The sequence below is a fragment of the Balaenoptera ricei genome, chromosome 8 (genome assembly GCF_028023285.1).
Source record: "Balaenoptera ricei isolate mBalRic1 chromosome 8, mBalRic1.hap2, whole genome shotgun sequence".
NCBI lineage: Eukaryota > Metazoa > Chordata > Mammalia > Artiodactyla > Balaenopteridae > Balaenoptera > Balaenoptera ricei.
The window spans coordinates 12,229,719-12,256,241 of record NC_082646.1 but is presented as its reverse complement, the minus strand read 5'-3'; the positions used below and the strand labels follow the sequence as shown (position 1 = coordinate 12,256,241).

Sequence of the window (26,523 nt, the reverse complement as noted above, 5' to 3'; positions counted from 1 at the left end):
CATTGTCTTTAGTAACACCATGTGAATGTCTGACTTGTGTCTTTTCAGGATCAAAGCAAGTTGGAGAAACGCCAGCATCTGGAGACTCCTTAGATGGCACACCTCGTACTCCCAGTACCATCTTTGACTTCCCACCTCCTCCATTAGACCAAGTGCAGGAGGAGGAATGGGAAGTGGAAAGGTAATTCAGTGATATCTTAGGGGCGTTTAGGACATTGCTTAAAAGTTCTTCACTGTATAGTATGCCTATACTCTGTAGCATTTTTTCCCCCATGTGTTTTTTGGGGAAAGAAGTAGAACTTACTGGTAGTAAATACTAGATAGGTACTGAAATGTTTTTTAATTTATTTGATACTAAATCATTGCAATATCCAGAATTATTTATCAGCCACTGTAGTTTAACACAATTTTGAGTATCTTTGTCATAAATTTCTTGATTACCGTTTTGTTTTTGTGTTGACTCTCTGTTCTCCGTCATTTTAGGGTGACTGAACATGGGACACCAAAGCCCTTTCGAAAGTAAGTATCCCTAAAGTAGCTTTCAATAGGGCATATTTTAAGAAATATATCTTTTTTCCCCAAAGTCCTAGTTTTAAAGGAAAAGAAACCCTGTACACAAATCTGTTAGATAATATAAAAGAAATTTCTTAATAAACACAATTACTTAAAAGATATTTATAGAGGTATTTATAACACAAGTAAGCTGTTTTCTAGGAGAGGATGATGTATTTATAACACATGTAAGCTATTTTGTGAGAGAGGATTATGTTTCAGGCTCTGTGCTAAGCAGTACTTCAGAAATATGACTGATTTACGGTAGTGTAAAGACTTGTGCTATTTCCCATTGTCCATGTGATATCCTCAAATAGAATCCATTATTTTTTCTTCATTAGGTTTGACAGCATAGCTTTTGGAGAAAGTCAAAGTGAGGATGAACAGTTTGAAAATGACTTAGAGACAGATCCACCCAACTGGCAACAGCTTGTTAGTCGAGAAGTGTTATTGGCACTAAAGCCTTGTGAGATCAAAAGACAGGAAGTAATTAATGGTGAGTTTAATTAGTTTTTGTTGTTGTTATTCACATATATTGAGTTTTATTAGAGTTAAACCAACCCCGGAGCCTTGGAGTTTGCTTCGAAGTGTCTGCTAGCCTTTTGTTTTGAACAGAGAGGAAATTAAACTAATAGATAGATGATCCATGAACTTTCCAACTTAAAAATGCAAATGATTGTATGATTCTCATTGATAATTTAAAAGGAAAATGTATTTAGCATTCAGGTTATTTAAGATTCGTAGCATTATAGATCTTAAACTTGAAAAATCATTGAGACATTTGTCCCATCACTTTACTTTCAGGCTAAGTTATTTTTATGCATAGATTGTAAATGAGGAAGCTAAGGCTCCGGATGAGTGGTTGAATTAGTCAAGATCATACAGCTGATAAGTGATCGGAAGAAAACTAGAATCTTGGTCTTCCTTTATCCTCGTGCATGTTCTTTATTTTATCCTAGCATATATGTGACAGAGAGGTGTACCTGCTACTGTCTTTAGGCTGTGATATGAATAAATATCCTTCCTGTCTCTAGCAGCATTGAGACACAGTGAGACTATAAAGTCTGGCCTCAGAAATAAGGGTTTATAGGCAAATTAGGTAACACAGAGTGCTATTATTTCTGAAGAGGGTTCAATTCAAAGTCTATATGCTATTCGGGCTTACAGTTTTCTAATGCTGTAGTTGTGATTGGTTGGTACTACCAACCAATGGATTTTGGAGTACATTGTTAAGTTTTAAGTACAAAATAGTTTTGATGATATTTTTCATTTGCCAGTATTTATAGCTCTTAGAGCCAGTATGTAGGAGAGTTTCATGTAATCAACAAGTGACTTCAGAGATACTATATCCTTTCAAAACTATAAATAATTATTATATAACTCATTTGCTACTTAATTTCAGCTAAAGCCTATGTTTGATCCCATTCTAAGTAAGGTAACATTTTATATTTCCTTTTTTTCTGCTTAGAATTGTTCTACACTGAAAGAGCTCATGTTCGAACATTGAAGGTTCTAGATCAAGTGTTCTATCAGCGAGTTTCCAGAGAAGGAATTCTGTCACCTTCAGAACTACGGAAAATTTTTTCAAACTTAGAAGATATTCTTCAACTTCACAGTAAGAGAAATTGACTCTGATCTTTGTCCCTAACATTTCCAATAGATAAAAGATTGTGAGTATGTAAAGGGACCATAACAGTAAAATCTTATAAATGTATCCATGTGTTAGCTTTCCTGAAATTATATAACTAAATGTGAGCATAACATAAAGAAATGATTGGAAGTTTGAATTTCTCCCCAACCCTTTACCCCCACCCCACCCCACCCCCCCATCAGCCTTTTTTATACAAAGTGTTAACACAGGACTTAGGGCCTAAAGTAAGTGCCTAAGATGAAAAACATGAATAGTTAAAATTACCCTTGGAAATTCCCTATTGATTACAATATATATGTTTTTTAAAAATATATTCTATATAATAATATATGTATAAATATATTTTGTAAATAGTAGTATACAGCATATAATCCCATGGTGGGAAAATTTTCAGGAATTAAATTATTTTATTGTTTTGTTGCTTGGAATGCTTGAGTGAATACATAAAAAATCTGTCTTGCTGGCTTTCCCTGGTTGTAGTTATCTTGGACTTTTGTAGACAGTGGTATCAGTTCCTCTCTTTTTAAGTCACTGTTTCTCCAGGACCCTTAGTTTTCAGTCTTTCTTTCTTCAAGGATACCATCACCACCTACCAACACCCTCCCACCAAATGGTTGCCTTTTGCTCCTTTGTGGGTGATCCTAGGTCTCACCAGTGTGCATGGACACGTTCAAGCATGATGATGTCCATTGCCTGGGAACACACATATTTTGAGAGGAACAGTGGACGGAGTCACCTGTACAATTGAACTTTGTTTTTTATGAACATGGTTGGTTATAGATGGAGTCTTGAGGTTAAATGCGTATTTGATGCACCTATACTGTGTATAATGTGCTAGTTTCCACATGGTTTTATGCTTTGGCAACTGTTTTTCAGATAGAACTCAAAACATTTAGGTGTATAGGAATTGGGTCCAGATTTATATTTAAGGCGATCAGAAGTAGCTATACTACTCTGAAAATCCTCTTTTTTTTGAAAATTTAGGTTCGTGGTACTACCAATATCTCAGCCTGAAATGAATGTATGCTTAATTTTTTTCATTGTTTTTTTTCTCCCTTAGTTGGGTTGAATGAGCAAATGAAGGCTGTTCGAAAGAGGAATGAGACATCTGTTATTGATCAGATTGGGGAAGATTTGCTGACTTGGGTAAGGAGATTTGCTATTTAATTTAAAACTTTTCATAGACACTTGATCAGATTCAAGGTTAAGTTGCTAACCTTCCCAAGTATGCAAACTCATCCATTTTGCAAAGCTAATGTAAAGATGAAAAGGGGTCCAACTGCGTATTCTTACTTATTCTTCTAATAAGTGCCCAATCAACTACATGCTCTTTTCTCATCAAATTAAAGATACTAGTTCTTTGTGTTTAAAAGAATGTAGAGTAACATGGATATTGATAAAAAATAATTTAACTGATGTAGAATTTTAACTATCTTCTGTTGTCAAAATCTCAGAATTGTACTGTAAAACATCAGACAACTGTAGATCCAGAACTACCATCACAAAAGTAGAAAAGTGAAAATTACTTAATCTTATGTACAAAGAAAGAGTTCAGAGACTATAGTAGCTGTTTGTCAAATTGTATTTATCTTTCCAGCTGACTCTTTATCAGTATATACTCCATAATATATACTTATGTGCCAAGCACTGTTCTAGGTACTGGGGATGCAGTAGCAGTCAAAACACATATGCCTCCTGCCCTAGTGGAGCTTATAGTCAATGGGAAAAAAAAAATTAAAAAACAGTCGTTAGTTATTTCAAGTGTGATTAGTGTTACAAAAAGGGGAGAATACAGGTTATTATGGGAATAGATAGCAAGGAGACCTAAACTGGAACATACAGAAAATCTTCCTGGGGGAAAGTGGGTTTGATCCAGACATTTAAAGAAAGTACTACAGTTAAGGCTGTGAATAATAGTAAAATATGTGATGTAGTTCTCAAAATTTTAACACTGGTTGAACAAGAACTGTTAAGCTATGCCGACAGATATTTACTTCAATATGTAGACTGAGGAAATGTCACAAGATTTTGGTAATTTTACAATGATAACTTTTTGGTAATTTTACAATGATTGATAATTTTACAATGATTAAACACTAGAAAGTTGCCTAAAACAATCTTGATCCTACTCCTTTCATTGATGGTGAGACCGTGACTCAGAATCTACTAATCTATTAGTAGAGCTCTTCTTAGCCACTAGCCACTTGACACGTAGAACAAGATCAGGGAATCATAATCCAGTCTCATCTTGCATTTACTGAACTTTCCAAAGCATTTTCTCCTTAGGCCCACGCTGGCATCATTGTTATTAAGGAGACTTAACTTCCTTGAAAAATCCAGCTTATTCTGTGGCTACTCTGTGATGGTGGGACTCATTTTGTTTCTTGATCTCTGAGTTCTGTTGCCTTGGCAGCACGCTACTCAACTTGAAACAGAAAATTAGTAGTATGACATAACATAGCATCAATTTTCTTGTTAAGTTTGGATTAAAAAGTTGCAAGTCATATGGACTTAACGATATCAATCTTGATTCCTAAGCAGTTTAATTTGCATCTCGTATAAATAATGTTTAACACCAAGTGTCAAGTGAGATTCATCATTAATAAGATACAGAAGTACATTGGTCCTCGTACCACAGTCCTTTGGACTGCATAAATCTACTACATGGTAAAATAAAGTGGAGATACCTCTTAAAAGTGGGACCACAAATTTATTTTAGAACATTCAAAAAGAATTGTACTCTTGACCAATGTGATATGCCTATAAAATGTTGAGGAAAAGCAGAATGGACTAACCAATTTGGTTAGTAGCTGCTAGGTACAAAGGGTTAATTTAGGGCAAAACGTTGGCCAGAAGTACTAAAAGCAAAAGTCATAAACAGGTGTCCAGGTTTACTCTATTTTTTAAAAAATAGTTTTGGAGAATATTTTTCCAATATTGATCCCTTGAGGTCACCTTATATATACTTATGCTGCTAGTAAAACCACTGTAAAACTGCTTGAGGCCAGGGCGTTATTTTCTTTTGTAAACCCAGCCGCTGTTAGTAATTGCGTGGCACCTGGATTGACTAACGTACCAAAAATGCTGCCAGTCTCATCTCTAAATATGTTGAGTGTTACATTTATAATAGAATAAGAATACAACATTGGCGCAACCTATTAAAATATCACTTTGTATGTGTCATCGTTGAAGAAAAAATACTCTGAATTTATCTACAAATGCCCTACGAAAGGATTTTTTACAAAATACCTTCGTGTATAAACTTTTGGAAATATGGCTTTAAATGGGAGATTTTATGAAAAGCTTCTTTATAAACCATAAAGCAATTATTACAAATATAAAGGTGGTTTTAAAAATCATTTATTCGACCCGTACTTATAAGAATACCTATTATGAGTGAAGCACTTGTTAGGTGTCTTTTAAGAAACCTTAAAATCATGGCACATACAAACTTAAATTTACAAATGAAAAATATCAGTAAAAAGTATAATTTTTAGCAAAAGAGGGTCATAGGCTCATGAATCTTCCCCAAGAGAAATTCAAGGGATGGATCCCTACCTTCTACATAGGTGAAGCAGCAGTGATTTAATTTTATGGTGACCCAGAAAAGTTATGACCTGCCCCGGATTTCACAGTAAGAAAGTAAGCTAGAATCCCAAGGATTTTCTTCCTAGAGCAGTAAGACAGTAATTTTTGTGAAGGTGTCACATTCTAAGAAAATCAAATTTAATCCCAGTCTTTAAGCATTTTGTGTCTCATATTGCCCAAGTGTCAACGTTTCTGTCTGATTTAGAAGTGGAATAGACTGAAAAAGTAATAAGTAAGTTGTTATTATCATTGATAATCCACATAAAATGCGTAGATTTCTGTTTCTTGTCACTTGAGGATACTTATTGGAATATTGGAAGGATCGTGGCTGTCTCTCATTTTGCCTGGCCTTATGTAAGCTCAGTATCCCATTCTCTATTGTGTTCTTTGCATTCTTGGCACAGTTCAGTGGACCCGGGGAGGAAAAGTTGAAACATGCTGCTGCTACCTTTTGCAGTAACCAACCCTTTGCCCTGGAAATGATCAAGTCTCGTCAGAAAAAGGACTCTCGATTCCAGACTTTTGTGCAGGTGAGTTGAGTGAGTCATGTAAGAAAAAGGAAATGCAATTTTTTATCAATTATGGAACAAACTAGGGGAATCCTAAGACTAAACTTTTTACAAGGATTATGTCTATGTTTACGTTTTGAAAGCCATACATTTTCTCTTAAATTACTGGAGGATATAAAGATGATATTGGAATGGTGAATAATAAAGAATATATGGCAGGATTACAATACTTGACGTAGAAGTCCACATTGCCATGGAGATGCTGTCAGGAAATGGCCTGTGTACACTATTAAAATAATACCGTCAAAACATCAGAATGGCCTTATATCAAGCCCAGGGAAGAGCATAAAAAGCAGTCATGCTTACTAGGGTATATATTGGTGTAGATCAAGGGTCAGTAAACTATAGCCCGCCAGCCATATCCAGCCTCTTCCCTGTTTTTGTAAATAAAGTTTACAAAGCTGTATTTACACAGTTTATATTTTATTGCTGTATAACAAATTACCACAAATGTAGCAACTTAATGCAAATGTATTATGTCACAGCTTTTATAGTTTAGGAGTACAGATATAGTTTATCTGTGTCCTTTCTTCATGCTTTCACCAGGCTGAAATCAAGGTATCACCTGCAGCTGCAATTCTCATCTGCCACTCTTCTAAGCTTACACTGGTTGTCAGCAGAATTCATTTCCTTGTAACTATAACCGGGAGCCCTGTCTTCTTGCTGTTGTTGACTAGGAACTGCTCTCGGCTCCTAGCGAATGCCCAAATCTCTTTGCTACGTGGCTCTTGTAGGCAGTTTACAAGATGGATGTGTCCTTTTCTTCCAGGCCAGTAGGAATGTGTCGCTCTGACAGAGCTTTCTTTTAAAGGCTCCTCTGATTAAGTCAGACTCACCTAGGACAATCTCCTTTTCGATTGATTCAGAGTTAACTGATAGTCACCTAATCACAGGAGTGATATCCCATCATATTCATAGGTTCTGTCCACACTCAAGGCGGGGGTGGGGGGGCATTATATGGTGTGTACACCAGAAAGTGAGAATCTTGGAGGCCATCTTAGAACTCTTCACTACACATAACCAAGTTCGTTGCTTTATGTATTGTCTGTGGCTGCTTTGTGTTAAAACAGCAGAGTGGAATAGTTGTGACAGAGACGGATGGCGTGCAGAGCCTAAAATATTCACTCTCTGGCACTTTACTGAAAAGTTTACAGAACCCTATTACAGTTGAGCTGATATATCGAGACTGGTGATCTACTGTGCCTACTTGGAGTGGCAGATAGGAAATTAACTGACTAGCTTTTGGTAGGAATGCCAGTCATTGAAAAATGTAACTAGATTTTTTTAATATGTGAAGATAAAATTTTTTTCACAAGAAAGCAATTCTTAGAGTTGATTATGGATGCTCTCAGTCTTTGCTTAAATAGATAACACAGAAGCCATTGGCTGAGTGATAAAGGCAATGTTATGTGATTAAAGGAGAAAGCAGAAGTGTAGTGTGGCAGTGGTATGTCTTGGCAGGTTTTAAGTCTTGATTTAATAACCAGAGCTGTGTTGCTGTAGACAGTTACATGATGAATATGTGGTATGTGTTAGGTAATCATAGTCCTAATAAGAATTACAAATTCACTTATTTGACTTTAATTTTAGGATGCTGAGAGTAATCCACTGTGTCGTCGTCTGCAGCTGAAAGATATCATTCCCACCCAAATGCAGAGGCTTACTAAGTACCCTCTTCTGTTGGATAACATTGCCAAATACACAGGTACAGCATTCTCACTGAAATTAAAGAACTTAGGAACAACAAAAACAAAAACACATATTCTGCTGAATAATCTCTCACAGCATCCTGGTGTCTGGACATTGAATTTCCAAATAGTATGGCAAGATGTTCTAACAAGATTCAATCCAGTCTTCTTTGGGCTATTTGATTTAATGTACTCCGTTAATAGCTCTAGCACAGGGTTTAGCAAACTCTGGATCACGGGTTAAATCTGGCTCACCATGTATTTTTGTAAATAAAGTTTTATTGGAACATAATCATACTCACTTGTTGAAATGTTGTCTCTGACTACTTTTGTAATACAGCAGCAGAGCTGAGTAGTTGTGACAAAGACCATTTGGCCTATAAAGTGTACAAAAAAAGTTTACCACTACTTCCTCTAGCATATATCATATTTGCTTTGAAGAAGGCTTATACTGGGTTGCAGAGATGTTTTGTATCTATATATGTACTTTCATTAAGTCCAACCAATGCATTATCATTCCAACTCTCCAGTTTTGAAACGTGAAGTGAATCAGAGTTTCTCAATTGAGCTTTAGGCTCTTATACTTAGTTCTCATTAATAATTCTATGCAATCAAACGCCTGTTTCTTATGCCTGGGAATTTGAAAATACTCATACACATTAACTTTTATACTTTAATATATTTATTCAGTATAGTTGGACTATTGTTTGGAGGATTGTAATTTTGAATGTTCTGATTTTGGTATTCTTTACCAAAATAGAACCTCAACATAATCTCAACACATTTTGGTGAAGTTCATCTTCTTTTAATGATACAAATGTTGTAAACTATCTTCTTTCTTTAATATAATACCAAATTCAAAGAAACATATTTTGGAGTTATTTTGAATTGTTTTATTATTCAAAATATATTGTTTAATGGGTCCACTGTCCATAATCATGTAGGCTGTGCACTTTGATAGGGGGAAAGGGGTCCCATTTATATAGCTTACAATGTGAATGAAACCCACTCCTTGGGGTGGGCCTGATACTTGATATAAAGCATCTCTCCTTGGATTTGGTTTCTTTTTTAAAGGTTAGTATTGATGCTTAAAGTACTATGATAAGAAGTCTTACCTGTCCAAAGACTACCTGAATTGAGATTCTGCTGTAGGATTTTAGCCTGGTATAAAAATATTCAAGGTCTTGGACTTCCCTGGTGGCGCAGTAGTTAAGAACCCACCTGCCAATGCAGGGGACACAGGTTCGATCCCTGGTCTGGGAAGATCCCACGTGCCACGGAGCAGCTAAGCCCGTGTGCCACAACTACTGAGCCTGCGCTCTAGAGCCTGCGAGCCACAACTACTGAGCCCACGTGCCACAACTACTGAAGCCCATGCGCCTAGGGCCTGTGCTCCGCAACAGGAGAAACCACCGCAATGAGAAGCCCACACACTGCAACGAAGAGTAGCCCCCACTCGCTGCAACTAGAGAAAGCCCGTGCACAGCAATGAAGACCCAATGCAGCCAAAAATAAAAAATAAATAAAAAATAAAAGTTAAAATAAATAAATAAAATATTCAAGGTCTTAGTATGCTTTTATAACTGTTGAAATAAAGTGATATCTCATTTATGTATATACTTAACATTCTTTTCTTATTTCCTCCATTTTACATTTTGGATTTCTTTGCCATATTTAGAATGGCCAACAGAAAGGGAGAAGGTGAAGAAAGCTGCAGATCACTGTCGTCAGATCTTAAATTATGTAAATCAGGCTGTTAAGGAGGCAGAAAACAAACAGGTAAGAAGGAAAAAGCAAGAAGACACAGGATGACAGTGAGAATAAGAATATTAAATTAGTGTTACCTGGAATCTGTTAAATATTAATTGAAGCTGCTATTACATAATTGAAGGGCGGGACATTTGTTAATTATTCATGTAGTAGGTAGGTCCAGATCAATTTGGGATAGAACATCAGAGTTGTATTTGGCTTTTATGAGCATCTCTAGCTGCTTGTTTGCTCATTCATTCACTCTGTTGGTGAGGCTGTAGAAAAACGGGAACTTCCAAATGTATTGTTTGGAGTGTAAAATGATAAAAACCCCAGAGGACAGTTTGGCAACTTATACTTAAGTTAAAAATGTACGGGGCTTCCCTGGTGGTGCAGTGGTTGAGAATCCGCCTGCTAATGCAGGGGACGCGGGTTCGCGCCCTGGTCTGGGAAGATCCCACATGCCGCGGAGCAACTGGACCCGTGAGCCACCATTACTGAGCCTGCGCGTCTGGAGCCTGTGCTCCGCAACAAGAGAGGCCGCGATAGTGAGAGGCCCGCGCACCGCGATGAAGAGTGGCCCCCACTCACCGCAACTAGAGAAAGCCCTAGCACAGAAACGAAGACCCAACACAGCCAAAAATAAATAAATAAATAAATAAATTTATTAAAAAAAAAAAATGTACGTATTCACACGTCCATTCTTTGATCCAGCAATTCTCTTCCTGGTGATTTACCTAAGAGAAATGAAGATATGTGCCCATAGACTTGTACAGGAATGTTTATAGCATAAACCAAATGTAAATATAGTCATAAACTAAAGTAATACTAGCAGTAATGGATGACTCTCACAAACGTTATACTGAGTGAAAGAAACCAGACACCAAAGAGTACATATATGTAATTCTATTTATGTGAATTTCTAAGGCTAAACTAATTTATGGTGGAAAAAATCAGAAAAGTGGTTGTCACTGGGGATCTGGGGACAGAGATTAGCTAGGAAGAAGTATGAGGGAGCCTTCTGAGGTGATCGATGGTCATATTTCATATCTTGATAGGAGCTTGATTACATAGGCATATGCATTGGTAAAAACTGGTGGAAAGGTATACTTAAAATGTGTACATTTCACTGTATGTAAATTTTAATTTAAAAAAAGAACTGTCAATAAATATTGAACTCTTGTTAATGATATGCATGCTAAAATGTTTATAGAGATAAAGTGTGTTATATCTGTAACTTATTTTGAGACACATCCAAAATACAAGATGGATTGATGGATAGATAGAGGGATGAATAGATGGATAGGTATATGATAAAACAAATATAGCAAATGTTAGTTGTGGAATGTAGATGGTGGGTATATGGGTGTTTACTATACACATTCAGACTTTTCTGTATATTTGGAAATTTTTATAATCTTGGGGAAAAATGTACCCTTTAGTCTAACAGTTGTTTCTCTAGAAATTTATTCTAATATACATGTCCATCAGTAAGGTGTAGTTAAACAAACTATAGTTCATTCACCGAGTTGAATACCATGCAGCCACTGGAAAAATAGACTACTCTCTCTCTATGTGCTAATGTGGAACAGTCTCCAAGATATATTGATGACGAATACACACACACACACGGAGAGAGAGAGAGAGAAATGTGTATATGAATATATTGCATTACCTTTTGAATGAGTAATACACATATGAATGTATTATGTTACCATATATTTCTTTTTAAAAAGCTATATCTACACACAGCAGAGCCAAGCGTGCTTACATCCATATGTATTCTTTTTTCTTAGAGTTTTTCTCATAGACTACCCAAGAAATGGGTGTTAGAGATTTCTTCTTTAGGGAAAATTGGGGCTGGGAAGGCAAGAGGACAGGGTTAGAGGGAGACTTACTGTTTATTGTGTGCCTTATATTACCTTCTGAATTTTGTACCATGTACATTCTTTACATATTTAGAAAGTAAATATATGCTAGTTAGCAGCCAGAGAGTTTGAAAAGAAGATTGGAAAAGAACAGCTAATGAGGTAGGAGGAAAGTTAGGAGAGGGTAATATCACCAAAGCCAAAAGAAGGGAGTGTTTTAAGGAAGAGTGAGTTGTCGGTTATGTCTGATGTTGCAGAGAGTTCAGCAGAATGCAGGTACAGTGTCCATTTGATTTAGGAACAGGGAGGTCATTGATATCCAAAGCAGTAACCTTAGCTGTGTCCTGTCTCATTTTCAGCGCTTAGAAGATTATCAGCGTCGCCTTGATACCTCCAATCTGAAGTTGTCAGAGTACCCAAATGTTGAAGAGCTCAGGGTAAGGGATGGTCTAATCATAATTTTAAAAATAAAATTTGCTAAAGACTTGGCAGGTAATTAACATCTCAGTGGGAACATACGTCACCTGAAGGAGTTCTTGCATCATAGATTGTCTGTATTTATGGTTCTATTCTTTTAAATGTCTTGGTCTGTGTGAGGATTGTTTTAGTCTTTCAGTAGGGGAATATTTTATGTGAAACTAACTTTTTGTGACAAGGATTTGTAGGAGACTAAGGAACATTACTTATTATTAAAATTAATTTTATTGTGTTCTATAGTTTGAATAAGAGTAAGGCTGTTTACTGTGGGAACTTTCCAGATTTTTGAGTAAAGGAAGATAATTATTTTTCTATGAAGCTCTTCAAAAGGATAAAAGTTGAAACCATTACAGGAATGATAGTAAAATATTTATTAATTGCCCCTTCTAGTACATGGAGCTTTTGTATTGAGTAACTTAGGATTTTAAGTCTTTCTTGTACTGTTTCACTGTTTGTTCTGGCAGATTTATTTGGTGGCTGTTAAAATAGACTTTTATTTACTTATTTTAAGAGCTTATCAAAAAGTATGCTAATATGTTGAGCCCCTTAACTTCCAGAGAATGAGATTTTTCTAGAGCTACTTATGCTAAAGGATGATTCTCTTATTAAGTTATTAATATTTAGAGCAAGCCTCAGTACTACCTGGACTTCTGTGAAATGCTATTCCTTAGAACTTTTTTTGGAATGAGAGCCTAGGTCAGAGGCTTCTTATAGATAAGCTAAACATCATCCTCATCTAGTTAGTTATTCATAGAAAAAATAAGGAAGGGGTTGAGAATCTAGTGGCTGAATATTTGCAGCTTCATTTTCATTAGCTATTACCATCTGTTTAGAGTGAAATTTGGAAGACAGTACTCCTGAATGTTTTTCTACAAGATGCTTTTTCCTTTCTAGAAAATGTTATGCAGCTTACTTTAACCTGATTTTTATTCCATTTTCAGTGGTTGACAGATATCAATAATAGTGAATGTAAATGGTATCTTTTATAGTAAGAATTTCTGGAAAGGAGACTAAATGGAATATCATCTCACTAAGTGCTTGGAAATAATTTGTGTGTAATTCTCTTTATTTTGGCAGAATTTGGATTTAACAAAAAGGAAGATGATTCATGAAGGGCCATTGGTTTGGAAGGTGAATAGAGATAAAACTATTGGTAGGTGTACTTTCTGTTGGTTTGGGGGAGAGTGGAGAAAGGAAAAGAATAGGAAGTTTTCCTTATGCCAAAGAGAAGAGATAGCCGTTCACATTTTTCAGTGACAGCAGTTAGCAATGGTACTTTGTGTTATTACTCATTTACAGAAGATCTGCTTATGTTATTTTGTTATATGTGAAGCATGTTAAATACTCATTTAGGGATGAAGCAGAAGATTTTGTCATGATTCAGTCCTGTCTCCATCCTTGTATTCTAATGAGTCTCAGCTTCCTCTAAACCACTGTATCTCAAACTATCTGTGGTGAAGAACCAGTGTTTTTTATCTCTTGTCAGTCACAAACTGACACTTTGGTGTAATACATTAAAAATGAATTATTAAAAAATGAAATAAAAAAATACAATAGCAAGTACATTTTTAAAATTTACTAGATTTAACAGAAATCAGTTTTTGATGTCAAATTGTTACAAAGTTTATAAAACACATCTCAATTTCTGTACTAATCACCTCTCCTACATTTTTATTTCTAGATCTATACACTTTGCTGCTGGAAGATATTCTTGTATTGTTACAAAAGCAGGACGATAGACTGGTGTTAAGGTGTCATAGTAAGATTCTGGCATCTACAGGTGATAGCAAACACACATTTAGCCCTGTCATCAAGTTGAATACAGTGTTGGTTCGACAAGTGGCAACAGGCGAGTATGTCCGCTGCATGACGCTAACCTCCAGGTTCATCGTAACGTTTCATAAGATACTCAGTGTCATTGAAGTAGCACAACTGGCGTAGAGTTTTGTTCCTTTTATATTCTTATACAGATTAAATGAAATTTATTTACTGCTTAGAACTTGAATACCCCAAAATTATTCAGGATGCTTAGATTCTCTGAATAATTTTCTGCATTTGAAAATTTTCTGCATATTACTTTTATATTTATGTCATGTTCAAATCATTGATGACACTAGTGAAGACAATGAATTGGAGGTAATACCATTGAAAAGGCTTTCATTTTTTGATATGGTGGGTAAAAGGCAAAAACTGAAGAAATAGGTGTGGTTTAGGTTTTTAAAAATCAGTTTCAGTTAGGAAATTACGTATTAACTGTACTAATAATGAGATCCCTTTTAAAACTTGTTAGTTCCATAGTGGTAAGATAAATTTATGACCTCTTTTCTCCAACACCCACTGAATGTTACTGACTAACCATTTAGCAAAAGGGCAATTCAGAATAAATGCAAAAAGAGCAATAGTGTTTATAGTTCAGTAATTTAGATACATTGACACTTTCTTGTTTTTAATAAATTACTGTGGAATTAGTGCTAGCTTTTATAATCTTTGTTTTATTAAAGTATATTATATATAGTATAATATACAATAATTTGCACAAATTTTAAGTTATAGTTTGATGAGTTTTACAAAGTGAATGTGTGTTTACAAAGTGATCAGGTGTAACCTTTACCTAGATTAAGATGCAGAATAATACCAGGACCCTAGAAACATCTTTCCCAGCCTCTGTGGGTCATATTGTTAGAGTAATTTTTGTCTTGTTTTCCCAGATAACAAAGCTTTATTCGTCATCTCCATGTCTGACAATGGAGCCCAAATTTATGAACTGGTGGCACAGACAGTTTCTGAAAAGACTGTGTATGTACTGGATATAGCTACCTTGCTCTAATATGTTTTATTATCCTGAATATAATATTCCACGATTTAACTGCTTTTGTAAAAGGACTTTGAAAACCAAAAACTATGTGGAAACAAGTACTTCCTCTATATTCTTTGAGAGGTGTTCTTCTAAGAATTTCTTCCTTTTTAGATGGATGTCTCTTATTTTGGTTCTATTCTATTGAAAGTATCTTTTCTAAAGAAAAAATTCTCAGAAGCGTCAAGTGAAGTTTTTTTCATGGGTAGTGTATCCATAATGTTGTTAGGTTTTATAATCTCTACTTAATAGTATGTCACCAAAATAAAGATATTCTCTGGCAGAAATAGTGTTTTTTGACTGTTGGTTTGGTTTGGTTTCTGGTATGGCTTGTTAGTTTTTATTTTTGCTCTCTGAGTGTATTTAAAGTGTGTTTCTTTTTCCTTTCCCTCCTGTGTTTTGTATTCTTTTCAAACTCCCTGCAGCTGGCAGGACCTCATCTGTCGGATGGCTGCATCGGTGAAGGAACAGTCCACAAAGCCAATCCCACTGCCACAGTCACCACCTTGCGAGTGAGTGTGCCTTTGCTTCCGAGTAGGAACGACTTTGTGGTTTTGGTCAGAGAAAGAATGGATAATTCTTAACATTTTGTTGCACTGATGTTTAGGCACCTCATGAAGCTGAAAGATTTTTTTTTTCCCCTTCCATAGAGGAGACAATGATGAAGAAGAACCTCCAAAATTAAAAGTGGAACATCATGGCATTTCAGTCACTGGTCTGCAGAGTCCAGGTAAACTGATCTGTTAAGTTAACCTAGAAGAATGGAGTCTACCTATTACTCAATAAAATGTGAAGAAACGTTAACTCTTTTGGTTTATGCAGGATCTGGCATCAGCTATTCACTTTAACAAACTTTGCTCGTGCGCCTTTCTGTGTACCTTTATCACACCGCACTAAGTGCCATGTATTTTACTTAGCGGACAATCTCTGTAGCTCATGCGGTTATTTTTTTCCACATATTTCCTGAATGCTTCATGTTAAAAGTTTTGTTAAGATACGTTCTACTTTTTCTGTCCCATTGAACAGACAGAGATTTGGGATTAGAGTCTCCTTTAATGTCGTCAAAACCTCAATCTCATTCACTGGATACCTCTGGGAAATCGGAGGTGGAGGATCTCTTTGTGGCTGAGAGACAGTTTGCAAAGGAGCAGCATGCAGATGGCACTCTAAAGGAAGCTGGAGTCAGTTATCAAATCGCCGTCCCAGATCCACACTTGCCTGTCTCAGAAGAACGGTGGGCACTGGATGCACTAAGGAATTGTAAGTTTTATTCATCAGTTAATACAGAGACTTATTAAGCACCAGAGTTTTATAATGTACCGTGAATTTTCCCTTCAAGAATTTTACAGTCTAGTTGGGAAGATGAGAGAAAACTTTCCCTCACCTTCTTAAGTAAAAAAAACAAAATAGGTATGTCAAAATTGATCTGGTTGACGTGACCAGGGAAGGGAGGCATTAGAAAACAAGAGAGATGTGATTATTGCCTTGAAGAATGGGTAAGATTCAGGTAGGTATTTAGCAGAATATATAGAAGTCAGTCAGACAAGAAAAATGGTAGGACCAAATAGGACCAAAACACAGAGGCAAAAACTCTGAGGGTGTTCAGAGAGCAGTGGGTAGAGCAGCTGGCCTGGGGCAGACCGCACAAGCTGAAGGGGTCATGGGGGTCAAGGTTAGGAAGGTGGAGGACGCGTTGTTGAGCCCAGCTGTTGTGGAACTTGAAGAGCAGGTTGAGTCCTCCGGACTTGAAGCGTGGCAGGCCGCAGGGTTTTGAGGACTTATTCAGGCTACAGATCTTCTTCTGTTTTCTTGTGGAGATTGTAGTATTCTTCACCACGACCCGTCCTTCTCTCTCTCTCTCTCTCACACACACACACACACGAGTGGGTGGTCCTTGCCACTTGGTCAGCCACCCACTCCCTCTCCAGCCTGGTTGAGAACCACTGTTACAAATGGGAGTGGATCACACGCGTCAGGTGTATTGGAGGTGGGAAAAAGGCTGAGAATGATTGCTTTCTTTTCTCTAGCTGCAGAGAAAGAACCATTTGAAGTTGCTAAGCTAGGGTGTATGACCGATGGAAAAAGATTACTCCGGCTGAGAGCTGCGAAAGGATTTGAATGGAAATAGAGTTGGAGTGGAGTGGTCTGGGCTTGAGGCTAAAAGGGTTTGGGCTAGAATGGTGTTAGAAGAATAAAAATAAAGTGAGAAACCAACAAATACTTAAAACAATTGACTTCTTTGGCTGCAAGGGCAAAGGTAAGGGACTATTTAGAGATAATTTCAGTATTTTTGTCAGAAATAAAAATTAGAAAAGACCACCACTGCTACACTTTCTTTTTTCCTTCTTTTCTTTGCCATAGATTATGGGCTTAATTTTAAAACATGTTGAGATTATGGTAATGAATGGCAAGCCATTTAAGAGGAAGGATGAGCAGAAGTTGAGAGTTTTAAGACTGGAACTTTGGAGGAGGTCAGGGAGAGAGATGGATCTGAGTGTCAAAGCCATAAGTGTTCATAGCATCTCTCAGGAAGTGACTGCAGAGCAAAAAGAAGGAGGGTCAAAGATCCAAACCTATGTGGAAACTTTATTTAAAGAGACAGAAGATAGAAATTAAGGCCAAGTCGAAAGTACGGAATTGGTCAAGTTCTTTAAAACCTAATTTGTTCTAGACTCAGAGAGTTAACAGTGGTAATGATTTCTGTTGGGTCCACTAACATTGTCCCAGTGACCCTCTCATTGTGTGAGTGACCTCACAGCGTGCACTTGCCCATTTAAAATTAAATCCATTCTATATTCAACAACCAAAGGAAGCTGTGGTACTAGTGAGGTCATTTTTAAAAACTAATAAATATTTTCTTATCCTTTGGAATTATGCATGCTACCAAACATTGGAATTAAATTTACAGGGCAGTTTTATTTTCTTCTTCACCATTTAAGGAGATTCTTTGGGTTATTATAGATAAAATAAGTGTTCTCTGTGTCTAATAAAATTAGAAAAAAATAATGCCTATGTAGATAGTGTCTGCTTCTGGAAAAAGCAGAACTCTCAGGTTCTTTTGTCTAGATGAACACGGCTTTTCAACATCCTTTTAAGAAGTACCTTTGGGGTATTATTCCAGTTATATGGTAGAAAATGTGGAGGTAGGCATAGAGGAGAATAATAGGAGAATCCCCCACTGAGAATTCTTAAATTTTTCTGAAGTCAAGTTTAATGTTAAATTTTCTCTAGATGGTGTTTTATTTCATTTCTCAAAACAAAAAATGACTGTATGAAATTAGTATTTTTGCCTGTATGTTACTAAAAAGGTACTTACTTTAAGAGAGAATTGATAATTCCTCTAATTTAATTCTGTCAGTTTGAGGTTATGGTTGTGAATGCATGTGTTTTTCCCCCCTTCCTAAATCTTTCAGTGGGTTTGTTGAAGCAGTTGCTGGTACAACAGCTGGGTTTGACTGAGAAGAGCGCTCAGGAAGACTGGCCACATTTCCCAAGATGCAGGACAGCCTCTCTGGGGGTGCAGGCCTACGGTGGAAACCAGAAACCTGAAAATATTAAGGCCTGTCGTCCTTGTGAAGGACAGATGCCCTTTAGAACTGGCGCTGGTGACATTTCAGCTCGTTACGGTGCACGGACTTCAACTGAACCTTCTGCTGCACGGGACTCAGTGGTACTGGCATTCCAAGATAGCCAGGCAAGTAGCATTTTAGTAATGGACCGCATGATTCTGACCCCAGAGATGCCTCCCGCAGAGCCAGAAGGGGGTCTTGATGAGAGTGGAGAGCACTTTTTTGATGCCCGTGAAGCACATAGTGATGATAATCCATCAGAAGGTGATGGAGCAGTTAAAAAGGAAGAGAAGGATGTTAATTTGCGCATCTCAGGCAAGTTCCTTTCACATTTAAACTTTGATTTCAATCATTGTTATTTGTCCTATGTGCTGAAATGGATGTCGCTCGGGTATCCAAGCATTCTCTCTGTGTGTGTGTGTGTGTGTGTGTGTGTGTGTGTGTGTGTGTGCGCGTGTGCGCGCGCGCGCGCGCGCAGTATCTGTTCTTTCATGCAATGAATAAATACTGAATCTACTCTATGCCACACCCTATCCTAGGTGCTGGGAGATATAGCATGGAATAAAACACGGAAAAATCCACCATTGTCATGATGCTTAAGCACGACTTGGGGAAAGAGTAACTAACTGTAAATGAGTTAACAAATAAATAGATGTCAGATAGTAAGAATTAGGAGGAAAAATAAGTCAGCCTGAGGGGCAGAGGGTAATGGGGGCAGACCAGGTGATCAGGGAAGAAGGCCTCTCAGGAGGTAGCATTTGAGCAGAGACCCAAGGGAGGTGAAGGAAGAAGCCACGTGGGTACCTGGAGGTAGAGTGTTCCAGCAGAGAAGACTAGCGCACAGGCTGTGAGGCAAGAGCAGGCGTTCTGTGGTTAAAGCGTGCAGGGTGAGGGAGACAATGGTGGGAGATGACGCAAGGCAGGTGTTTGGCAGGGAGGGTGGTGGCAAGATCATGTAGGGACTCGGTAGCTTTCAGCTTTTCACTTTTAAAATGCTAACGAATATGAAGTTATTCAGAAATTACCAGGAAAGTTTGCTAAGTTTACCTTTAACCTGACGTAAGAAAATTCTGAGGCACTTAAAACTTAACCTGGGAATTTGGGAATGAATGGCCTTTCCCCTTCTTTAATAGCTTTTAAAGTTGTCAGCAAATCACCCCACGTCTGTTTTCTGATGTGATGATGGCAGCACTAATCTCATCAGACTGTTCTGTCTCTATCGATAGGAACCTATCTGATCCTTGACGGCTATGAAGCAGTGCAGGAGAGCTCCACGGATGAGGAGGTGGCTTCCTCGCTTCCCCCGCAGCCCACGACAGGCACCCCCTCTATAGACTCTACCCACCGGCAGCAGCATTCTCCCCAGAATGCTCATTCTGATGGGGCAGTTTCACCTTTCACCCCAGAATTCCTGGTCCAGCAGCGCTGGGGAGCTATGGAGGATTCCTGTTTTGAGCTCCGGAGTCCCTCCTCTTGTGCAGATTCACAAAACCAGATCATGGAGTACATTCGTAAGATAGAGGCTGACCTTGAACACTTAAAGGTACCTCAGACTTCAACATCCTTAGGACTCGGATATAAAAAACACATTTAACAGAGAGGAAGTGTAGAATGATTAACATGCTGTTGTCAGTAGCCTTGCTCAGGGTCTAGATTTGTATGTTTTCTTTGACGATTGTCTGTGAATAGACCTGGATGCAAAACTGAGATCAGCATTTTTTATCTGATCCCAAGAACAGAAAAAATTGTAGCTCTGTAAACTGTGTGTTTGTATGGGTTTCTAAGTTTAAGAACCTAAATATATTTGGGATGATTGGCTGGCCTCCATGAGAAGATGTGGGCAGTAAGCTGAGATAGGTGGGGTCTGTGTAGTTAGGAATCTAGGCTGGGAAATGCTTTAACTTGCCATAACCTATTAATTATCTGTGAATTGTTAGGTGATGTTGGTAGTTTCCCAGGTGCTGTGACAGATAGAAATTGTCTCCAGTGGCTCCTGTAATTTAAAGGCCTGCCTGTGAGTGGGAGTCTTGTAAATTGGTAATTGAAGATGTCACTGCATAAGCCACCATTGCAAAACTGACCTGTGTGGTCATTTCTGACAACAGGACTTTATAAGTTTGCCATCAGTAGGCACAGCTGCTAGAGCCCAAATGTTTGTCATGACATCATTTAGTAGAGGTTTCAGGGACAGAGTTCAAAGTGTCCTTAGCCTCTTAGCTAAAGACTGGTCTCCCTTAGTTTTTCTTTTAACTTCATGTGGTAGGTTTTCCCTTCTTCATATGATTTTATGTAGAATCATCCTGTGACTGATAAGATTCTAAAAGACCACTGAGGGCACGTTGGCTCTAATTAAGTTCATGCCGCATGTGGGACCATTTTCAGGGTGACTCCAGGTGGGGAGGGGGGGCAGTGGGATAATCACCTCTATCGGTTGCCCTCTCCTCTACTTTCTTCTATATGGGAGCATTTTAAGTTATTCACTCAAGAGAGAAACAGGTAAAAGGAATGAAATTTACTTTTTTCGCCTACTAACAAAATTTTTAATGATGTTAATGTTGAAATTTGGAAGCATGTCCCTATAATATAAAAAGCCTTCTTTCCTATTCTCAAAATAAACTTTTCATGATGTTCAAATGAAAAACCTATGGGTTTTATTTTACAGAAGGTGGAGGAAAGTTACACCATTCTTTGCCAAAGGCTGGCTGGATCAGCCCTCACAGACAAGCACTCAGGTATGTGAAAACTGTGGATTTCAGACTCAAGAATCATCCTGCCTGAACAGTGCATTGAATGAAATGATTTATTATTCTTTAAAGTGGAGACCTTCTGAGATTCCATTTCTTCTCTCTCTTAGAAAAACTGCTTGTTTCCAAACATCATATATCAAGCAGAGGCTGCTGTCTGCTGACTCAGCTCTTGTTTTCTAAGAGAAACTGCAGTTGTCAGTCCCCACGCCACCCGCCTTCTGTCTTTCTTCACCTTTGCAAAAGCAGAAGGCAGAGCGTGGTGGGCCCAGGAAACTGAGGCTCCCTAGTGGTGGAAGCAGGTCCTCCTCAGGTCTTGCTGTGCTTTTGTGTCTCCCCTGACGGCGAAAGCAGTGTCCCCCTGTGGCTACAGATGGATTTGCGTTCAGTGCAGCAATTTGTACTCATTTGCTTTCATGCTTTTGGATGAGGCTATTCTGATCCAGAAACAAAGATGTTAACAGTGTCCACAGATTTCAGATATATTCTCTAAGTGTTCATTTTACTTCGTTCTTTCTTCCTAATTTGATCTCCACATCTCCTCGTTCTTCCCAGATAAAAGTTAGAGCCGCGTGTCCTGGAGGTGACTGCAGGTTGTTGGATTTGAGCATCGGCCTTGTATCACCACGTCCTGGCTCCAGTGTGGACACAGAGAGAGTGTGTGACAGAGGATCTGCCTGCGAACACCCTGGGGTAGCCACGCCCCAGGGGCCCAGAGCGGGACTGGTTCTTCCCAGCCTGGCAGCTGCACTAGTCTGTCAGTGAGGGGACATCCGTTCTCTCACTCTGCTCTCCTCACTATCGGAAATTCATTTTGATTCAGAACAAAAACCAAATGTATAGAGCTTTGGGTGTAGAATATGAAATTTTACTTAGACTTAAGAAAAAGAGAAAATCAGATGTATTTATTTGACTTCATTCCGTATTTGAAAGCACATTTTAATTTTTATTTTGCCATGTTTTGTTTTAATTGAGTAGAGAGAGTTTTAGCCCTCTGTATTTAGTACACCCAAGCGTCGATTGCTCCCGAAGCAGAGAGTTCAGGATGGGGTGTTAGGAGGTGGGGTAGAGAGGTGACGAGGAGGAGGGGGTAAGCAGGGGAGGGAGGAGCATGTGGCCTCCACCAAGCTGTATCCCACGCCCTCTGCTGCCCAGTAGGCTGCTTGCCTGAGGGTCACCTCAAAAGCGTAGTCTGCTGGGACCCCTAAGCGCAGAGGACTTGAACTCTGTGCTCCCAGGTAGGGCTTCCTCCCACCCGAGGCGAGCACCTCTTCTCTGTAGCTGGGATCCACTCCCAATGAACAGGAATCCTCAATGTACTAAAGAGCAGGCACTTGAAAATGGGTGTATTTTCTCTTATTGTCTCCTTTTCTGTTGAGGGTTGGGATTTGGGAGGGAGAGGAAAGCAAATTTTATTTTCTTGACTATAAGTTTGTTATTCTTGGTATTGTTTCATTTTTATAATTATACATTAGACTTTGGCACTTGTGTAAAATTATCCCTGCAGATTGAGCAGGAAGTAAAAACAAGCAAACGGCGATGCTTCAGGTGGTGGCAGGGGTGGGGGTCGCTGAAGGAAGGGTGGGGTGGGAGCGGGTGAGAGTCTGGGGAGGTTGTGTAACTGAATCACTACTGAGTTGAACAATGGCTTTCATTAGCCACGGGTACTGCTGATTATAAGGCCAGTAACATTTTAGTACCTGGAGGTTTGACTCTAATTTTTGCACTGATGGTGCCAAAGGGCTCTTTGAGTTAAAAAGAGAGCCGAGAGTGGAGCGGAGAAAGCTGTGGTGGAGAAGGCAGAGCTGCTCCGAGCAGCTCCAGAAGCACTTCCTCTGACTTCACTGCTGGAGCTTTTTCCACACTGGTGCATGACTGACCTTAAAAATTGCAGACCAGAACATACACTGGATACTGCAGGCAAGGCATTGGTAACTGCCTGCTCTAGAATGAATAGTAGTACTGGCAGCACCCTCCAGAGGATAAATGTTTCAGAACTGTAACTTGAGAACTCCTTCAGTTCTATTGGCTTTCTGTGGTTTTCTTTGTGCATCAGGTATGTATGTTTGGGAGTATTTTTGCCAACTAAAACTAAATCATTTGTCAAATACGAAAATTCTGTGAGTATGCAAGGAGTTTGTCCACTGCTCATATCTTTCAGTAGTGCCCTCTGAACTCTGTGGGTAGTTAGGATGTAATTTTACTCTTCCCTGCCATCCCCCCACCCTCTGCCCAAATATATATATATATAAAAAATATATATATATTATATATATATATTATATATATAATATATATATATAAAATTTTCCCCTCCTCACAGTGGTCAGGCTTCCCAACTACTCTTACAAACACCACTACAACTTAACAAGCTCCTCTATGTCCAGATTCCTGCTTCTGTTTTTCCAAAACTGATCTGTGTTTTTAAGTAGACCAACTTGGATTGTTGGACCTCATCTATAAATCAGAATTTTATTTTGAGTTGTAGCCCAAGTATAAATTAAATCAAAATGGGATTAAAATTTTTAGAAGCAGAGGCTAATATATAAGTAGAGCTTGGGACTTGAACTTTCTGTATCTCTTAAGAGAAGCAAGTAAAAACCAAATGGTTACATTGTGCTGCTGGAAATAATGTAGTCACTCCCAACTAAAAAGAATTACACCTGTAGTTACTTGACACTAATACCATCTGTGGACAGTTAATCAGGAGAAAGGTAAATACAAATAGAACTTTCATCTTAACTTCAGAGGCTGCAGGGTAATTGCAGAATTCTCTAGCACTCATTCCTTTAAGAAGCTTTGTCTGTAAGCAGAGTTTTGGTTTCTCTTCTAGCTCAGCCATTCCCTGGTCCTTAGCAACTATTTGCTTTTCTTTTTCCTGAAGTTTAACCTCTCCTTGGAACAAAAACAGGGCTAACTGGAAAAACATTTTGACCATAGCTCTAGTACTTCCAAATAAATTCATATCCAGATTGTCAAACAAAGCCCCCAAATGAAGTCTAATTCTTAAAAGACTCCACAATTTTGAGTGTTCTTTTTATCTTACCAACCTAACTTCCCTTCTTCTCATGCTGGCCCTCCCACACCCTCTATTTTCTTTTGGCCATTATAATCACATCCATTCGACTTTGATACTCTACCTTCCTTTCAGAACGATGGAATTAGATATTCACCCTGTCTTTGACTGAGGCTGGTTACCATCAAAGCCATTTTCTCAAAGTTACCTGACTAGAAGTTGGAACCTACTTCCATACGGAAAGATCCAAGGGTGGTAGACAAAGTAACCTTCCCGGAGCAGGAGAGCTGGGTTTTACCTATTGTAGTGACCTGCCGTGACCCTGTGCTCTCTCATGTGGCCCTAATGGCTCCTTTGTTATTAAGTGGCAAATTACATTTGGAGTGTCTCCTTCCTTTTCAGAGAACAGAGTTAATCAAGGCAAATCAACAAACCCCCAGAGTGCGGTAATTTAAAATCATGATCCCTGCCCTAGAAACGATATATTTGGCATACTTTAAAATCAGCTAACTTGGACTGCTTGAGTTGTCTTGGCTATTAGGACCTAAACGGTTACTACTACATTATGCTGCACAGAAGGTATATTTTATAAGCTTTTTAGCTTTCTTTTCCCTAAAACAACTCTAACAGCTGTTAGAAAGGATGAGTCCCTCTAAAGTTTTTTTGTTAATGTGTTTATGGAAGCGGGTGGGGAGCTAGTGTGATAGTAGAGGAGAAGAGCCCATTTTTTTCCTTATTTTCAAAGCTAAAGAAAATAATTATGCTTCCTGTGAGTTGTCTTTTACTCGCATACTTTTTTTTTCTTTTTGATATTGTTAAATTTGTATTACGTGGAGCTTCTATATTTCAAACTGGAAGCTGTCTTCTTTGAAGGTGGTATATGATGTTATTTTGAGCTGCTAGAGCTTTGGTCAATATTTCCTTCCCTATATGTCACGGGGGGCACCGTTCAGAACTGTGTACAGAAGACCTCAAACAGAAAATTAGCAGGACCTTCCAGTCAGCTTTCTGCTGGCTAGTTTTTTGGCCCCCAGTATTACAATTTTTGTTTTGTAAATCATGTTTTTGCTGACTTTTCCGCCCCTTTTCAAAGTGATCTGAAAAATTGTTCTTTCCTCAAGAAAAGAGTTCCTTTGCCTCATTCTTCCCCACTGGTACTGATGGTTTTGAAAATAAATTGGTCGGAAAAAATTGTACCTCCTAGAAGGAAGCCCTGTCCACCATTTGCAGGTGCCAATGGCTAAGCAGACGTACTGCAAACATAACTGTAATGCACACTGTGGGTTATTCTTAATCAGCCTCTTCCTGCTAGAACATTTTATTTTCCTTGTTCACCATACAATCATGTACTCTTTAACAGAAATTACTTTTAAAGAAATCTGGAACTATCTTAAAAAAAACTTTATTAATAATCATGTATTTTTACTGATCACATTTTGAAATGCCTAAAAGACTTTATTGTTCTAATTATCCAGATGTACTTTTGTAAAATAGCTCTTTTATGAATTAGCTGATAAGGCTGTACGTTTCTGGAACAAAATATTGGTCATCTAAAAACTCTGTTTTCTGGGGTCTGGGAAAATAGAAAATGAGAATTCAAATATTAAATATGCTTAAAGGAACCAAGTATGTGACTTTTTATTTATATTCCTCTTGATTTGTCTTATACAAGTTATATTAGAAAAGTTTTGGCACCAAGGAGGCCTCAAGTGATCTTACTGGCAGCGACTGTCTAATATCTTGCTGCTTGTTAGAGCATCTTTACTAGTGAGACCAGCGAGTTGATCTCCGTAATATATGAACTTCCCTGAGGACACTCACAGCTGGAATTGCCCCAGCATCTGGGGCAGCTTTGTTGTTTTTCTAACAGCCTTATTGGGATATAATTCACATAACATACAATTTACTCATTTAAAATGTACAATTCAATGATTTTATATATATATATTTTTTTTTCAATGGTGGTAAAATATATATAACATAAAATTTTTAAGTGTACTTTAGTGGGATAAATGGGGCAGCTTTTATGGCTCACTTAAAGATAACTTTGGTTTAATGCTACCCTAAATGAAATAAGACATCTTTATTACCATTCTTATCCTCAATGTTGGACTTCCTAGACTACCAGCATTTCTGTGCTTTTATGGATCCCATTTCAACTCTCCCATTTCAAAACCTTGAGTTTTGGCCTTTTTTGT

At 38.0% G+C, this 26,523-nt stretch overlaps 1 protein-coding gene across 2 annotated transcripts in view; it reads left to right on the top strand.

Moving 5' to 3' along the window:
• Nucleotides 1-25,942, top strand: part of ARHGEF12 (Rho guanine nucleotide exchange factor 12) — a 145,319-nt gene extending 119,377 nt beyond the window's left edge. For both annotated transcript variants that reach the window (XM_059930185.1, XM_059930184.1), the window contains 19 exons: nt 49-181; nt 484-519; nt 894-1,048; nt 2,021-2,167; nt 3,264-3,349; nt 6,196-6,321; nt 7,951-8,065; nt 9,727-9,827; nt 12,025-12,102; nt 13,220-13,295; nt 13,824-13,991; nt 14,851-14,938; nt 15,422-15,508; nt 15,647-15,726; nt 16,023-16,256; nt 18,410-18,880; nt 19,792-20,108; nt 21,228-21,297; nt 21,865-25,942. In XM_059930185.1, the coding sequence (XP_059786168.1) occupies nt 49-181; nt 484-519; nt 894-1,048; nt 2,021-2,167; nt 3,264-3,349; nt 6,196-6,321; nt 7,951-8,065; nt 9,727-9,827; nt 12,025-12,102; nt 13,220-13,295; nt 13,824-13,991; nt 14,851-14,938; nt 15,422-15,508; nt 15,647-15,726; nt 16,023-16,256; nt 18,410-18,880; nt 19,792-20,108; nt 21,228-21,297; nt 21,865-21,875 (2,579 nt within the window). In that variant the 3' untranslated portion in view covers nt 21,876-25,942. The remainder of the gene's footprint in view (nt 1-48; nt 182-483; nt 520-893; nt 1,049-2,020; nt 2,168-3,263; nt 3,350-6,195; nt 6,322-7,950; nt 8,066-9,726; nt 9,828-12,024; nt 12,103-13,219; nt 13,296-13,823; nt 13,992-14,850; nt 14,939-15,421; nt 15,509-15,646; nt 15,727-16,022; nt 16,257-18,409; nt 18,881-19,791; nt 20,109-21,227; nt 21,298-21,864) is intronic.
• Nucleotides 25,943-26,523: the final 581 nt, after the last annotated feature.